The 16,784-nt window shown below is 42.1% G+C and overlaps 1 protein-coding gene across 2 annotated transcripts in view; it reads right to left on the minus strand.

Moving 5' to 3' along the window:
- The window catches only part of BARD1 (BRCA1 associated RING domain 1), a 42,638-nt gene that overhangs the window by 19,439 nt on the left and 6,415 nt on the right, over positions 1-16,784 (minus strand). For both annotated transcript variants that reach the window (XM_072121368.1, XM_072121369.1), the window contains exons 3-5: positions 14,334-14,482; positions 4,242-5,212; positions 929-1,009 (exon numbers count right to left, since the gene is read on the minus strand). In XM_072121368.1, the coding sequence (XP_071977469.1) occupies positions 929-1,009; positions 4,242-5,212; positions 14,334-14,482 (1,201 nt within the window). The remainder of the gene's footprint in view (positions 1-928; positions 1,010-4,241; positions 5,213-14,333; positions 14,483-16,784) is intronic.

The following is a 16,784-nucleotide window of genomic DNA, read 5'->3' on the forward strand; positions in this document are numbered from 1 at the left end:
CTGGGTCAGTGCCGCTATCTCTTGTCTTTATTTGTTTGCATTAATAAAACATAGTTTATAAGTAACAATTAAAAGTTATGTTCAACAAGAACCACATTAGTCCAGTATCAACCATCTAGTCAACAAAAACACATCGAGAAAAAAAGACCGTTCAAACAACAGACTGATCTTATTTGACACAGTCCCCATTAATGCCTCACCGGATCCTAGTGCATTATAATAAAACATATCACAAAGTACATCATTTTAAAGCCATGGACCAACAAATCGGGACAGAGGAAAAGTAATCGGGAGGATCTCACCAGTCTTCAATGCTTAGTCTCCTGATTGAGTGATACCGATCCAGAGGTGCAGAACCCATTATACCCTACGAACAGCTGGGGTCCTGAACACGCAAAGTGCTCCCGCCCTGACAAGGAAGGTCCCGATTGTGTCCCTGGCAAATTCTGTTAGTCCCTAATATCTATCCCTACGTGTTCCGCGCGTCGTGTGACACACTCATCAGGAGAATAAAGTAATGTAGTGGACGCTACAGCCTTAATACTTATTGTATAGTATGGCTGTTCCAGCTCCACTTCATAGGGTTAAAATGAGACAAGAAGCGAGCAGTGGCTTGTATTATACATGTTATGCTAGCATGGTGACTAGATGTATTTTTCGCTTAAAAAGAGAATTTTAGAAGGTTAGTAGAAATGATGCAGGAATTATCCACTCCCGACCTCTGCTGAGTGGATTTACTGAGTGGTTTCTATGAACAAGTCCCCTGGTTTGGTGTACTGCTGAACGGATACCTTGAGTGATGCCTAGGGCTGTTAGATGTACATAAACCATTAGTTTCAGGAACAATTAATGGAATCCCCTGTTATCTCATAGGCATATGGTTTATTTAGAACAAAATTGCTTATATGACTGCAACAAAAAGCGTTACCAAAGGTGTCCATCCAGCATTGTCCTTCACATTTGGGTTAGCTCCGCTCTTCAGAAGCTCCTCTACAGCTCGCACGTCCCCCTATGTAAAAATAAAAGACAGATCAAATATTATCAGACCACAGGGTCATAGACTAAAGAACTTTGGAACACATAAATGCCAATTGTAATGAAAGGAATATTCTTCTAGTACATTTGGGTTGTATGCACAGCTGCCCTGTAATAGAAAGACATCAGCCATAATAACAGATTTCTCCTAAACTCCATGATGCCTCTAGTCTTTAGTGATTAAGGTTTCCCTATGCTTGCTAACAGGAATGGATTTGCAACAGACTTTACAAAAAGTTGCAACGTAAACATCTGGAATCAGGTGATAAATACTTATGAGTGGACACCTTAAAATTCAGGTTTAACAGAGTTTCGCCAACACCAAATTTTAAAATCATGTTCGGTACCAATCCCAGGCATTAACTATTTCAATTTCACTGGCACAGTCGCCAGCGGGATCTAAACCACTGCAGCTGCGCGCATTGGCACTTCCATGCTATCAGCGCTGTTGAGCGGCCACAGCCATTTAAAAGGCAGATGGCGACTTTGCCAGAGGCATTTTAACAGTTAACACCCATGATCAGTGCTTTGGGAAGTTGGGCTGAACCCACAACGTTTGGTCCAAACTCGAACTTTGTGGTTTGGGTCCACTCACTAGTATGATAAGCTGACCTCTTGAATAAGAGAATTTAGCTTTTTTTTTTTTTTTTTGCAAACTTAAAATTTGGTGCTTCAGGCTAGAAAAAAAATAGAAGAAAACAAAGCCAAAGTCTTTGTTAAAATTATTAAATGAGATTTCAAACTTGTGGAAATGGAGCTGGAAATCAGAGCCTGCAAGGAAGCGCTCTTGTGGGCCAGGTTATCAACCTTCATTCATCTTTCCTGCACAGTTATTGTCAGTCACACAATGGTAGCAGATAGCTTAATTGCAGCAGCTTACAATTTTTAGTATTCTCCTGGAGACTCCAACTAGTTCCAGAACAATTTTCTCACCAATGGAGCATTTCCTGGAAAACGCACAATAATCAAGCGCAGCTCCCGTCGCCTTCCAAAAGATTAAATTAACTCAAATCAGACGCCAAAAATGGAACTAATAAGCATCCAAGAATGGCCATAAAACGTGATAAAGATTGCCGCACATAAAAGAACTTCAGATCTGACAGCATTACAGCGTGCCGATAAAAACTTTGTCAGGGTTGTGTTTTAACCCGTTCCTTCCTAAGTAAAAGGACTGTATGGCAGCATATAAGAAGCTGGGGGTCTCACCTGGATGGACAAGGGATGCTTATACCAACCAAATATAAAATGTTTAGAAGAAACAGAAGCTGCAAGGATGATTGGAACGGTGAGTGACTCTTTTTCGTTTCTTGACTTTTGTGCTACACCACAGGAGGACCATCGCTACATCAGATCTAGTCCATTATGTTTCTATAGTCTATGATTACATAGGTCAATGGTAGTGCTGACCAAGAGCCCACCCTTCTGTTATACGGCATTTAAAATTGTGCCAATAATTTAAAAGGGCTCTGGTTGATATTTCCAGAGCCCCTCACTGCTGCAGATTCACAGGATGTTACAATGAGCAGAACATGTTTCACCCTCCTCCTGCTCTCTCCGTCCTTCATATGACTGTAATCTAGAAGCAGCAGGAAGTACAGAAGTGGAGAGACCTGCCCTGCTCATACCTGTGAAGCTGCAGCATAGAGGTTATGAAAACACCCATCAGAGCCCTTAAGGCGCATTAGCATAATTATGAGTTGATTTTAGAAGGAAGGAGGTCATAGATATCAAGTAGAAGATTACCACAGTCATGGTGCCTGGATGTATGAAGTGTACTTGGTTTTTTTTTAGATTTCCTGTAAAAGGCATCACCAGGATGATAGACTGTATGCAAGTGAGCCTGAGGTGTTCCAGGCTCCAATAACATCTATGGGGCCTGGAGCCCCTCAGGCTCATTTCCATACAGTCCTTCATCCCGGTGGTAGATGCCCTTTTAAGTGTACAGTGGCCAACATACCTTCATAGTGGTGACAGCTACAACCTGTGAGGGCTTAAAAGGAACTATCATGGTTCCAAACCTGGACACTCCAGTCTCATGCCTTGCTCAGCAGAAATTGATTTTTTTTTTTCAAAAGAGTCATGATTCTTTTCCAGCACTTCCAAGTCCACGCACAGCTAAAACAAAAACTTTCTCAAGCAGAGCAAACCCTTAAATTTGTGCGGAAAGCTGGGATGGGTGGGACTTTGGTGACCAGGATTGAGCCTTGAACCCCTGTATGAAAAGCGCACACTACGGATTTAAATGAAATCTGTCTTGAATTTGTCAGGTTTTTTTAAAGGGGACCTACCACCACGAATCTACCTATAAAAGGTAGATCGGGTGGTAGGTGGATCAATAGGACGTGAGGATAGCCGTTTTAAGGGCTAATCCTCACGTCCCTGCACTGTTTTGTGAACTTATATTAAAGGTTTATGCTAATTTTGTTATGCGGCTACTCCACGCCCCAGTAGACACTTTACCCCTCCTACCCACAATCTCCTTGCAGCTGCGCGCCCTCGTCTGGTGATCCTGCCATCTGCGCAGGCACAGAACAGCAGGCCCGCGCCTGTTTCGGAGCAGTGACCGCACAGAAGCGGGCCTGCTGTTCTGCGCATGCGCAGACGGCAGGTTCGTCGGACGAGGGCGCGCAGCTGCAAGGAGCTGCGCGACGAAGATTATGGGTAGGAGGGGTAAAGTGGCTACTGGGGCGTGGAGTAGCCGCGCCATGTAGCCCAGCTGCGGCTACTCCACGCCCCAGTAGCCGCATAACAAAATTAGCATAAAACTTTTATACAAGTTCACAAAACAGTGCGGCGACGTGAGGATTAGCCCTTAAAACGGCTATCCTCACGTCCTATTGATCCACCTACCACCCAATCTACCTTTATAGGTAGATTTGTGGTGGTAGGTTCCCTTTAACAATCTCTTCCTTATCTTACAGCCCTTACAGGACAGAGGTGGTAGGGTGAGGGACGGAGAGCAAGATTTATTATATCATATTTCTCAGTTTTATTTGTAAAATGGAACTGAACAGGATCTGGATAAATATATGATATATGAAATAGCAGAGCTGATCGTGTGTATGGATGTAGCAGAGATGTGCTGTGCTTCTGTTTGACCAACAACGAAATTTTGACTGGTGGGGAATATATTTTTCTCTTATTTTGGATGACCAAAATCCAGGTGTGTCTTATAATCATAGATCATAGCTATAAAAATCTCTTACCTTTATTGAAGCCACATGAAGTAGTGTCTCTCCCTTGTGGTTCTTTTTGGCAAATGGGAGATTACTTGGAGACGTTGGAGTGCTGGCTCCAGGTAGGCTCCTTCTTCTGCCCTCTTTAGGAGTGTGTGGTGCAGAATGAGGCTTAGGGTTTGTCTCGGCTTTTGGAGATTTTTTGGCTTCCTGGTTACAGACTTTCCCACTGGCATCTTCGGCCCTGAGATCAGCAGCGAGCTTCGCTTTTCTTGGGCGTTTTGTGGCACTGGAATTAGGGGATGGAGTTGGAAGTTTGCGTTTCTGAGGAGTCTTCAGTTTTGTGGTTCTTTCAGAAGAAACCTTCTTTGGAGAACACAGTGGCAGCTTCTTAATGGGCAGTTTTTCCATAGATTCCGTCTGTGAATTTTTGTGTTGTCCATTTTTTTGATAACAGCTGTAGTCAGTTTCCTGGGCAGCACCAGGAGATAGATGTATGGAAGTCTCAGACTCAGACAACATATTTTCTATAGTGTGCACCTTTTTTTCTGGGCTACTTTTAATAGGTCCTTTACATTCAGTATTGCTTTCTGGCTTCTTATCGTTCGGTATCTGAAATACACATGGAGGGCTACAGAAGGACACTGATCTACTGGATTCCTGGTTATTTTCTCTGTAGTCATCAGCGTTTTCAGTCTCTGTACCAATACCCCATTTCTGGTTGATGTCCTCCAACTGCTTCTTCTTTGTTTTCCTATTTTTCACAGACTTCTTTTTCGAATGCTCCATATTGGGTGAAGAGGAGACAAATTCGTAAGCCGACAACAATGGAGCCTGTTCGCAGTTTGATGAAAAGTGTTGCTTGTTTTCTTCATGTTCCAAGACAAACCTCGCTTTTCCTCTCCGGGGGCTAAACCACATCTTGATCTGTTTTTTCTTACATACTCCTTCAGTAGACTTTGATTTGAGTGATGCTTCTTGACATAAATCCATTTTATTTCCTGAATGAGAAGTGAAAATTTTAAGTCATTTTCAGCAGTTTATGTAAGCACCATTACCCAAAAGAAGAAATTGTTTCGAAATGGCACTTTTTAATGGTGTTAAAATAGGGCACTCATGGCAACATATTTTACCTGCTCGGAGGCTTCTTTTAAGTACAATAATAGGACAAAAAAAAATAAAAAAATTACATTATACAAAATAGCAACATAAAAGGAAAAGAAAAATAGGAGTTGGGTTTCAATTACAAAATATACAGTTACGACTTGCGTACAAGTTCAACGAGCATACAGAACCTAGGTTGTATGTACCCCGTGGACTGCCTGTTTATAGGACTTTATGTATTTACACAAGGTATAAAGCTCTATACATACAGTACAGCCTGCACAGGCTACAAGGGGTGACCTAAAAAAAAAATCCCTTTACTTTATTACCATGGCAGTTTATATATGACATTTATACCTTTTTAGAAGAAAATAAACCAGGCTAACTAAACACTAAATGTATTTCTTTTGGGCAAGTTTACAAAATAGATTGCAGTTGGAGAAGTTATTAATGATAAACAAATTATAGCTCAGTTTACTGCATCAAAAGGTAACACAATGGGGCTCATTTACTAAGGGTTGGCGCTGAACACTTTAGTCAGACTGTACTCCTTTCTGGGGGCTAAAATGGCTTGCAGAGGTATTTAAGAAGTGTGTGCGCTTGGGATTGTGGTGCATGCGACCCTTTTTGTGGCGCAGCTATGCTGGCTCCATGTGACACAAATTAGGGGGCGTGCCATCTTGCAATCCGACTAATTCGAACTAAGCGTGGTATTTAACTTTCATATTGTGTCGCAAGCACTAGCCCTAAGACGCTCCAGAAAAAAAAGTTGATGAACTTTGTCGGACCTGAGCGGGGAAGCGACAGATTCATGACTTCTGACGTATGACCTTAGTGAATCGTCACACAGCTATAGTCAAAAGAACAAAACACAATCTAGAAAGATTCACTGTCAGAAAAATACACAAGTAATTTTGAATTATTTGTAGCTCTAATAACAAAAAGTGCTCTTCTGCCATCATTGCTGGTAACGGTGGTGGGCACACGGCAGCAGGGCGAGATGTTGGTAGCTGCTTCAACATAATGGCTGGGGTGTAAGGAGCAACGGTGGGAGATCTAGTGTTCCCAGGTGTCTGGATGCGACCTTCTAGTTGTTTGTGATACAACCTTATATAGTATAACACTGAATAATCATGATTTGTATTGAAACTATTGTATTTGAAAAAAAGATGTAGACAAAGCAAGTGTTGCCCTTCCCCCTCAGTGGCGGCGCTCTCCTTCCAGCATCTGAAGGTTGCGTGTACTTCCGCTGGCAGCACAAGGTCCCGGGGCACAGAGCAGAGTGACATTACCTGCCAGGAGGAGATGCTTGCAGCAGGCAGGCGGTCCGCTGACTCTATAAAGACCCACATCAGCTGTTATTGTAAGAAATGGATAAATATTTAAATACATGCTTTGGCTCAAACTGGACTCGATATGTGAGCACCAGCAAGAGGAGAAACGGCTTGGTCATCAAAAATTTATATAGGTATAAAGTTATTGAAGTCTCCCCGGTGACCTTCTGAAAATGCTACAAAAGGAAACCCTATAATTCCAAGAATAATTTTTAACATAAAAAGGACTCTACAAAATACAGCATATGGAAAGCAGGCACAAAAAGTGATTTTTTTTTTTTTTTTAAATTGACAACACATTTTAACTCCTTAACACCTGTATCAGTCACTACAGGCAGTTTTACCTCTTAAGTAAAGCCCAATGTGAATAAACCTGCACAGGACTTTCCTCCCCTCTGTAGGGCAACGAGCTGCAGCTTCTTCGTCTCTCTTCACTGATGCAGCTCTCGGCCCAATGCAAGGTCAAGTGACCTTGTATTGTGGCCAGGAACCTGGACAGCGAGGAGCCCTGCCCGTCTCCATGACAATGGGGCGGATTTATTAAGAGTCTAAAAGTCAGAATATTTCTAGTTGCCCACGGCAACCAATCACAGCTCAGCTTTCATTTTACCAGTGCTCATGAATATTTTGAAGGGAAGCTGTGATTGGTTGCCATGGGCAACTAGAAATATTCTGGCTTTCAGATACTTGATAAATCTGCCCCAATGTGTGCACATGCACAGTGTCATCAGCATGATCAGGTTGTCACACTTACAGTCTGATCCTTCACTAATGACGGTGGCCAATATAATAAGTCCCCTGTCCTGGCAGCCCCTGTATGAAAAGCATGAAGGGAAGATGCCATGTGCATCCTTTCCGTATGTGTATATGCAGATCACTGATAAGAGTAATCCTATTGGCTGCTACCATAAGGTCACCATTATAAAAAGAATAGAAGGGAACACATATAATGTGCTCCCTACAAGTTGTTGCCCCAAAAACTATTTTTGCCATATTTGAACTTTTTTCATATTTTTTCATTAGGGGAATCGGGCATCAATGGATTACTTAGATGTGAGCCCAGCGCCTATTATCTCTTTAGAGCAAGTAAAGCCGGGATAACTGCATATGCGCTTGACAGTTTAACATCCTGGCACCAAATTTGTTGCACTGTTAAACGCTGTCAGAATTAGGTGATATACTAAATGATAGGAGATTTAATCATGTTTAAACAAATAATTTTTTATTTATATAGTGCCTACAGATTACACAGCACTTAACAAAGCTTGCCAAATTGGTCCCTGTCCCTGTGGGGCACACAATCTAAACAACCTACCAGTATGTTTTGGAGTGTGGGAGGAAACCGCAGGACCCGGAGGAAACCCACGCAAACAAAGAGAACATACAAACTCTTTGAACACAGGACCCCAGCGCTGCAAGACAGAAGTGCTACCCACTCAGCCATCATGCTGTTTGAGGATAACTTTCTGATGTAAAGACAGATAAGGTTTCACAGTATGCAATTAGTCATTTAAATTATCTTGCAAATTTTTCAGAACATCAGACATTGTTAAATGTAAAAAAAAATAAAAAAATAATAATAATTAATTCAGAAATAAAACAGTGAAACCATCTCGAAGACCAAAGAATTTTCCTCCAAAATTGGCAGACATCCAAACCTCTCCTTCATGTATGTAATGTCTATAAGACTAAAGCAACATTCTCCGACCATCTTAATGTAACAAAACTCTACGGCAAAATGAAGCAATTACAAAACGCTGCTTTAGCTGCCATTAATCTGCATCAAAGAAATATAATGATCCACGCTGTGTGCCTTTCAAATTATTCCCCATTACCAACAGAAGTTGAGAAATCTCTTTGATAAACGCGTCTCTTATTAAAAAAAATCAAAGGAAAATGGTTTGGTGCCATCTGGGTAACAATTTTAGCCTTCACTGTGGAAGGATTATTTTGTTGTAAAGAAAAGAAAAAAGGCAGTTGTTTAAAAACTCGGAAATAGCTTGTCTTAGCTATTGTGTGAAATGCTGCACATACAAAACAAACTTTATGTAACCACAACACTGTGTGTCTGCCAAGTCATAACCCAAGATGCGAAAGATCTATGAACCGAAGCCTTCTCAGATAGTTGGATTTTTCTATGCTACACTACCTGTATCGAGCCTCCTGATGCATCTAGTACAGCAGAGCATCATACACTGGGTGTGTGCCAAATGACCCCCAAGAGCCAACGAACAGGTCGTTGGTCTGTGCAAAGAAACTCACACAATGGACTAGCTTGCTGTAATGTTCTCAGAAGTGATTAGGCGCCCTTTAAGACAAAAAAAAAAAAAAATAGCTACGAAAAAAAATATATATAACTACAGTAATCACATATGAAAATCTAACTAAAAAATCTAATTATTCTAATCCAACTTTCTTTCCTGTTTTGTAGCACTTCATTTTGTGAGTTTTGGGGGATGTGCCTTTTATTAACAACTTGTTCACCCGCCAAGCAAAGTTTGTTGCAACCAAGTTTACAGTATTGAATCTTTGGAATCCAGATAATGGGGCACATTTACTTACCCGTCCCGTCGCGACCCCTGCCGTGCATTGTCCGACGAGGATTCGGAGCTGCCGCGATTCACTAAGATTGTGCATACAATTTCCTGCATCTGTCGCTTCCCCCGCTGAGGTCCGCCGGAGTTCACCTTCTTCCCGGTGCATGAGAGCGCTGATCTTGCAACACAATTTGCTTTTTAAATTCCGGAGTTTGTCCGAATCAGTCAGGTTGTCCGACGTCCACGCCCCACGATTTGACAATCTGATCGCGTGTGCAAACATCCTGGGACAATTCAGGGCAAAACGGAAAAGAATTGAGAAAACCGACGAAAATGTGGCGTTCGGACTTTTAGTAAATTTGCCCTAATATTTTTTTAAAAAGCACAAATTTCCAGACTAAAGACAAAGTGACCCTTTCTGGCTTCAAAGTTGGGCAGTTTAATAACAATACTACAGAAAACAGTCACATTTTCAAGGGAAACTTCTCATTGATGAAACACAGAATTTCCATCGATCTGTGAACTTATTCCATTCCAGAGCTATATGAGAAAAGAAGACTCAGCAAGGAGTGCTTATAGGAACCTTTTCTTAGAAGACTGAGTTCTATAATGTGTTTTAGGTAACCGTGGAGAAATGGAAAGATACTTAGTAGGCCTGGCATAGAATAGAAGGCTACTTGCACATAATGAAATCCCATTATTTAGGTTTTTTTAGATATTTGCGCTGTAGCAGAAGTGAATTGGAAATTCTTTTAGAAATGTGGAAAAGCAACAGTGGATGTAATTATTCTTTACAAATCAATTACACAAGTGAAGAGGAGAATTTTGTAATACATTTTAAAACAACATAAAATGCCCTCTCCATCTACCCTCTTCCTTCTTTACTTATCTCACAATAAGTGCATTTTAGCGAAGACTGTATACAGATCACTGAATGATCAGGTTTCATTGAAGATGGGGGGAGGGAGTAGGAGAAGTAGCTAGATTGATTTCTGGAACCAAACCTTGTATCACTGGACTGAACTCAGCAACTCAGTTCGGTCCAGTGATACAAAGTTTAGCCCAAGCTTCGAGCATTTTTTTCTTTTCAAACAAATTCATTTGTGGGCAAGTGGCCTTATTCACATTGCTGAGTACTACCCCCTGCAGGAGTTGTATCTGCCTACATTCTGCAGAGTTTGGACACATTACCTTTTACTATGAGGCTCCTTACCAAGAGTTTGTCATTGTTTCAATGGATGGCACACATTCCCTTGTTTATCTATGCACTACCGTGGCTTCCTCTGTGCCCTCTGTGTACGAGAATGGGCAGTATTCTCTGCTTTCACCTGTGCATGAGTGTACCTCAGCCACTAATACACAAATGCAAACAACTGACCACAGGTCCATTATTTGCAGCCTGCAATTGCACATGATTGTGTACAGGTAGCCAGAAAGAAAGAATTTCTACAATTCACTTTGATTGCACACCAATTCCTGGCCTCTGAAGTCGTGTCTGAATTGGCAAAGCTGCAGTTTCACTACACCAGGGTTGTGGAGTTGGTAGCTCTGTTTTCCTGATCACTCTAGTAGTTGTAAGATGAGAGTCTTGGTGACTTTTTCCGCTGATCTGAAGCAGAGGAGCTTCATTTCCAAGAACCTACATCAAGTGCAAACACATGTCTCATTTAAAAGCCAGTGGGCCACATGTGGCTCGCCAAGCCTCGACTTGCAGGGTTTGTGAATTATATGCAACCAACGTTAGTGTACTTTGCTTAAACATCAATTTTATATTTTGTGCTTTAAAAAAAATTTTCAACATCAATATGAAATATATAGCATTGAGAAATTAGTGCACATTAAAAGTTTCAACTTAACCGTATGGACCGAGTGATGTAGTGGTGAAGAAACAATCCACTCTGCAAGCAGGCTGCAAGTCAAGGCTTTGACATGTGGAAAACAGTACAATTAGCTCTTCCATAACTGATGTAACATAAGTGTTTATTGGTGCAGGAGGCCAGGTAAATTCAGCTGAAAAGTCCTCGCCTGCCGCTCCGCTGTGTCCTGATGATGCTGGTATGCATCATCAGGACCAAAAGCAGAGCGGCCCCAGGCGCAGGAGAGGACAGAGGAGTGGTGAACACTGGTCAGCTGTACCCCTCTGCTCTGGGTCCTGATGCGGAGCATGAAGTAGAGAAGTAGCAGCAGTGAGAAGAGGAGCCAGGACAGGATTTCTTTGTCTGCTCTGGGGAGTCTTCAGTTTTATTATCTATCTGGGGTCTCCACTAGTAATGTCTGCTCTGACTACAGTATTTGGTTTCTGGGGGGTGTATTTTTAAGGGCATTTTACTGGCATCTGTCATTTTTCTGTACCAGTGCACGGTCATAGATTCAGTGTTAACAGATGAGGAGCTCAATGAAGTAAATAAAAAAAATTTTATGAGAAGGATAGACACACTATAGAAAATACATGCTTGCCACATAACAAAATAATGTTATCCATTTTGTTGGCCATTTACCAGCCAATTATCTCGCTAATTCTTCCTCTCAATATCAGAAAGGACCTTTACATATAAGACCTCATGTGAATATACACAAACAAGCACTGAGCAGCATTCATTACCAGAGAAAATGCCCATCAAAAAGAGATAAGTAAAGGCATAATAATTACCATCTAAGCATATTTTTATTTCACAGCTTAATTACCTTCTTGTGAGTAAATGAAGTGTAACAAAGGTACTGCCAATCCCGGCTGCACACACTTCTCCATGACAGTAATTAGAATTGGAAACAAAAATATAACAATCAAACAAGAACCTTCAAGAAAGTTAAAGCCCAACAAGTGTCATGAAGGATTTCAGATGTGGAGACGACATTTTATTTGACTCGTTAACCAATTAGTGACTGTACTGAATCTGATCATTCCTTGTATTCACATAATAAGGAGACTGCAAACTGTTCCACATCGAGCAGACGTGACCATTACCCTGCAATCTTGTTACAGAAAAAGAGAAACACCAATTTTGCCAATATTGGGCCCAGGACGGGTCCGCTGAGGGATTTATGTGGAAGAACCAGCGGTCAAAACCAGACAATGGCTTCCTGCCAAAGCTTTTATCTCCCATTTCTCAGTGGCAGACATGAACGGAAAATGTTGCACCTTAATCTGCCCTTATTAACCCAATTATATAATTTTTGTTATATACACAGCATATTGTATATTGAGAGAATAAATCTCCTTGGGATTTTGCAGCAACTTCTCTGCAAACATTTTGCCCCATATGTCTTACTGATCAGGGGAAAAATTCCTCCCCGACTCCAAATCAAGTATTTACAAGCCATCTATAGAAATGCTATAAAAATGTAATATTATTTCACACCAGAAATTTATCCGTACAGATTCCACCACACAGAGGCAAACAGGGCTTAAAACTAATCCATGAACATGGACGAAAACCATTATTAATTCATGTACAACCTTACAATAAAGGGGTTCGGAACAAAAGTTTACATGGGTAAGAAGAATACCCTAATGTGGTCACCCATATTGTACTTATCCTGCTAAAGTTGCCCTTTGCCTAGAGCAGTGATGGCATACCTTTTGCCAAAACTATATTGAAAATCTACTTATTTATAGCAAGGTGCTAACATGGCACTATAATAGTAACTCTGTCACACCTTTCAATAGTATCGGCTCCCTGAGGACACCAGTACAGTAGAAAGAAGGCGGAGATATTTTCCTCCAAGGAACCCCTGAACAGGAAGAATCATAGGACATCCAATGATAATTGAGCTCTGTCCAAACCTTCTCCATGCTTTGCCAGTCCCAGGCAGACAAGGATGTTACGCATTAGGCCGTATTCACACAACCGATTTAGGGACCTAGCGGCTGTGTGGTACTGTACTGTACATGGGGAAAGATGGAGCATGATCCATCTTTCCCCGGGTTTACAGCCATGCGGCATTGCTTCCTATGGAGAAGCGCTCACCCCTCCTCCTCAACATTGTGCTGCCGTATGGTCTACGGACGGGCGAGCACAAGTGTGCCTGAATGTAGCCTTAAAAAAAGCACTTAGCTGAGCATGTCCTGCACTTCCTCAGACCACAGCAAGAGACCTTGAGTCCTGTCTAATTTTGTGCTTGGGTGACGGCCTGGGTGCCCATCGAGAGGCCCCCACGTGCAAACTTTGGCACCCGTGCCATAGGTTCGCCACCACTGACCTAGAGGAAACCCAGTTCATGTTACCGGCCGGCAGATTTTTTCAGGACTTCCAGTGACATCACATTACTGAATGCATGCCCCCTCCGTGAACGCCACTCTTATGTCTTGTTGGGATGGGGCGGTGTACTAAGGCCTCCTTTAAATGTGTGCCCCCAGAATAACACCAGTGCTTGATATCAATGAACATGTGATTAAACCCACAATAAGGACTAAAAGGTGTATGACTGTATCTGTGATTATTACTTACCAGTCAATCATTTGTCAAACCTACCGTATACACTCGAGTATAAGTCGAGACCCCCGAGAAAACCGATTGACTCGAGTACAAGCCGAGGGGTGGGAAATGCATTGGTCACAGCAGCCTGTAGTATAGAGCCAGCCCAGCAAAAAAAAAAAAAAAAACTTATACACTCACCCTTCGGCGGCCCAATGCTCAGCGCGGCTCCCTGATGCCAGCGCGGCTCCTCTTGTCTTCGGTAACAGCCGGAAGAGATGCGGCCATGCACTCTGCCTGCAGGCGCATACTATGACGCAGAACTATGTTACAGAAGATAGAAGAGGAGCCGCGCTGAGCATTGGGCCACCGGAGGGTAAGTTTATTTTTTTAAATTGACTCATGTATAAGCCGAGGTGACGTTTTTCAGCACCATTTTTTGTGCTGAAAAACTCGGCTTATACGCGAGTATGTACGACTTTTCTGTAATGCGTCTACACATTACAAAGTACGAGGTTAAGGATAACGTATCACAGGGAGAAAGAAGAGAGACAAAAAGGGTGTATACCTTTTTTTTAGGTACATTCTTAATTAGTATGCTGACTCTTGAAAAACGATTCTATAATGTAACTTTTAACATAGAGTCCTACAGAGACAGGGCAGCATTGTGTAATGTTTCCATATGGTTCATATTATTATAATAAACGTAGCAATCCTTGATATATCACTTACCATCATTGTTTCCTTTATCCAGTAAGTTGTGAAGCTTACTGCATAGCTGAATCATGTTATCAAGCTGCCGGTTGATCTGCACATCCTTTACCCAGGCGGGTGTGTGGCACACCGGGCACTCATTACCCACACTTCCATCTACACATGACCTTAGAAATAAAATATATAAAAAAGTGATAAAGAAACAAAAATGACAGCACAGTATTCTACAATATCTACTCAAAAGGTAACTGCTTAGCAAGTATGTCTGAGGGAACTGCAGGTATAGGAGACAAAAGGAAAAAAGTTTGCAAGAAAAACTAAATATATTAAATATTTTTCAGGGAAACATATACCAACATTATCACACAATGTACTGGCATTGGTGGCATGGTGAGGGTAAATCAGTGAAGAAGAGTCACGTTAGAGGCAAAAAGAAAATCTGCCATCAAAATCCAGAATGAAACTATGAGGGACGTATATACTTCCGACGTATATACGGCCGATATACGTCCCCCATAGACGCAATGGGCGCACGGCGCCCTATGGGAGCGGAACGGTGCAGCACACGTGCGGCACGGTACCGCTCCGTACCCGGGAAAAAGATAGGACATGTCCTATCTGTACCCGTAGTACGGCGCCGTGCGCCATAACTTCCTATGGAGAAGGGCGGGGGTGAGCTGCACTCACCTCCTCCTCCTCCTCTCACCGTACACTGCCGTTGCCTGCTACGGTACGGTATGGGCGGGCAACGGCAGTGTGAATATAGCCTTACTCATAGATCGAGGGACCGTGACTGTGGTAATCATATTATATTTGTTAACCATCTCCACCTTCATTTTAAAATAAGCTTACATAAATTATACTAGTGAGCCTGAAGGGCTTCGGGGGTTGTTCTTCCTCTGCTGTAGTAAGATTACATCAGGTAGAAGGAGGCGGAAGTCCTGACGGAGCAGGGGCGTGGGGCTTGGGAGGCTCTGACTGGCTCTGGGAGGTGTTATCAGTCTCAATAACATAATTTTAAATGTGTATTTTAGAAGGAAGTTGGCCATGGATATAAAATAATCATATTACCACAGTATGCATCAAAATCTCAGTACTTATACAATACTTTCAAAGCCAGATCGGTTCAATACCAGGTTTCTGTAACATGCAGTACTGAATGACTTCCACAGACTCCTCGTTTCTGCAGACATCGGCAGGGAATCCTTTTTGAGAGATGTGTCGGGAGAAAGCGGGGACCACATCATCAGGGTAATATCATCATATATGGTGTCTACATCCCCAGAGCAGACATTCGGCAGGGAATCCTGAGCGATGTGTGTGATTAGTGGCAGAGCAGGGACCATGTCATCAGGTTCATATCACCATCTGTCCATATATGGTCTCTACATCTCCCAGGGATTCCCCAGACACAAGGTCTCTATTTAATTCAATTAAATACATTTTTGCGCATCCCGGGATTTGAACCCACAACCTCAACACTCCACAAGCCATAGAGAGACATAGCCTCTATCCACTAGGCCAGTGGCTAACCTATGGCACTGGTGCCAGAGGTGGCACTCGGAGCCCTTTCTGTGGGCACTCAGGCCATCACCAGAGATGACTCCAGGTATCTTCCTGCAGTCCCAGTCAGCCCAGGACTTGCTGTGTACAGATATAAAGTGACAGCTCTACCTGGAACTACTGGAGGAGTGGGAAGGTGTGGACAGATCTGGATTATCATTGTAGCTACTGCTTCAGGAATTCTTCCTGTTTAGGGGACCCAGGAGCAAAGCTACAATGATCATCCAAATTTCTTCTATTTTATGCTTTATTGGTGTCCTCAGGTGCTGATATCAATGAAAGCTGTGACAGAAGGCAGTATAAATCCCAAATTACATTTCTGTGTTGGCACTTTGAGATAAATAAGTGAGTCTTAGTTGTAGTTTGGGCACTTGGTCTCTAAAAGGTTCGCCATCACTGCACTAGGCTATGGGCTTAGTCGTTATCTATGGGAGGATTTCATGTAACCAAGAGCTTCACTGTTACACAGGCTGAATATACTGGTATATAGAGAGGGATCTTCTCAGAGAATGATTGTTGATGATGATATTTTAAACATATAATATAGTTAAATTAAATGACAAAAAATAAGGGGTTATTCAGACAGGCGTGTGTTCAGACCATATTGTATCCTTTTTTCATGTTCGCACGCCATCCGTTTTTTTCACACATGGAAAAAAAGCTGATGGGTTTCTAATCTACTTCTTGCCCTGCCCAGTTGGTTGCCTAGCAACATTTGAGAAAAATACTCTGCATACGGATATCATGCATGTGCTGTCCATTTTTTGCGTATCCATTGACTTCTATGGATGTATGTGGTCCACATGAGACAAAATAACACATGCTGCAATTTTTTTCTCACGGTGTGCACATCAGTGAAAAAAATGGACATGTAAACAGACCCTTAGGAAACAGTAAGTCAGTTTG

Source organism: Engystomops pustulosus, chromosome 8 (genome assembly GCF_040894005.1).
Source record: "Engystomops pustulosus chromosome 8, aEngPut4.maternal, whole genome shotgun sequence".
NCBI classification, from domain to species: domain Eukaryota; kingdom Metazoa; phylum Chordata; class Amphibia; order Anura; family Leptodactylidae; genus Engystomops; species Engystomops pustulosus.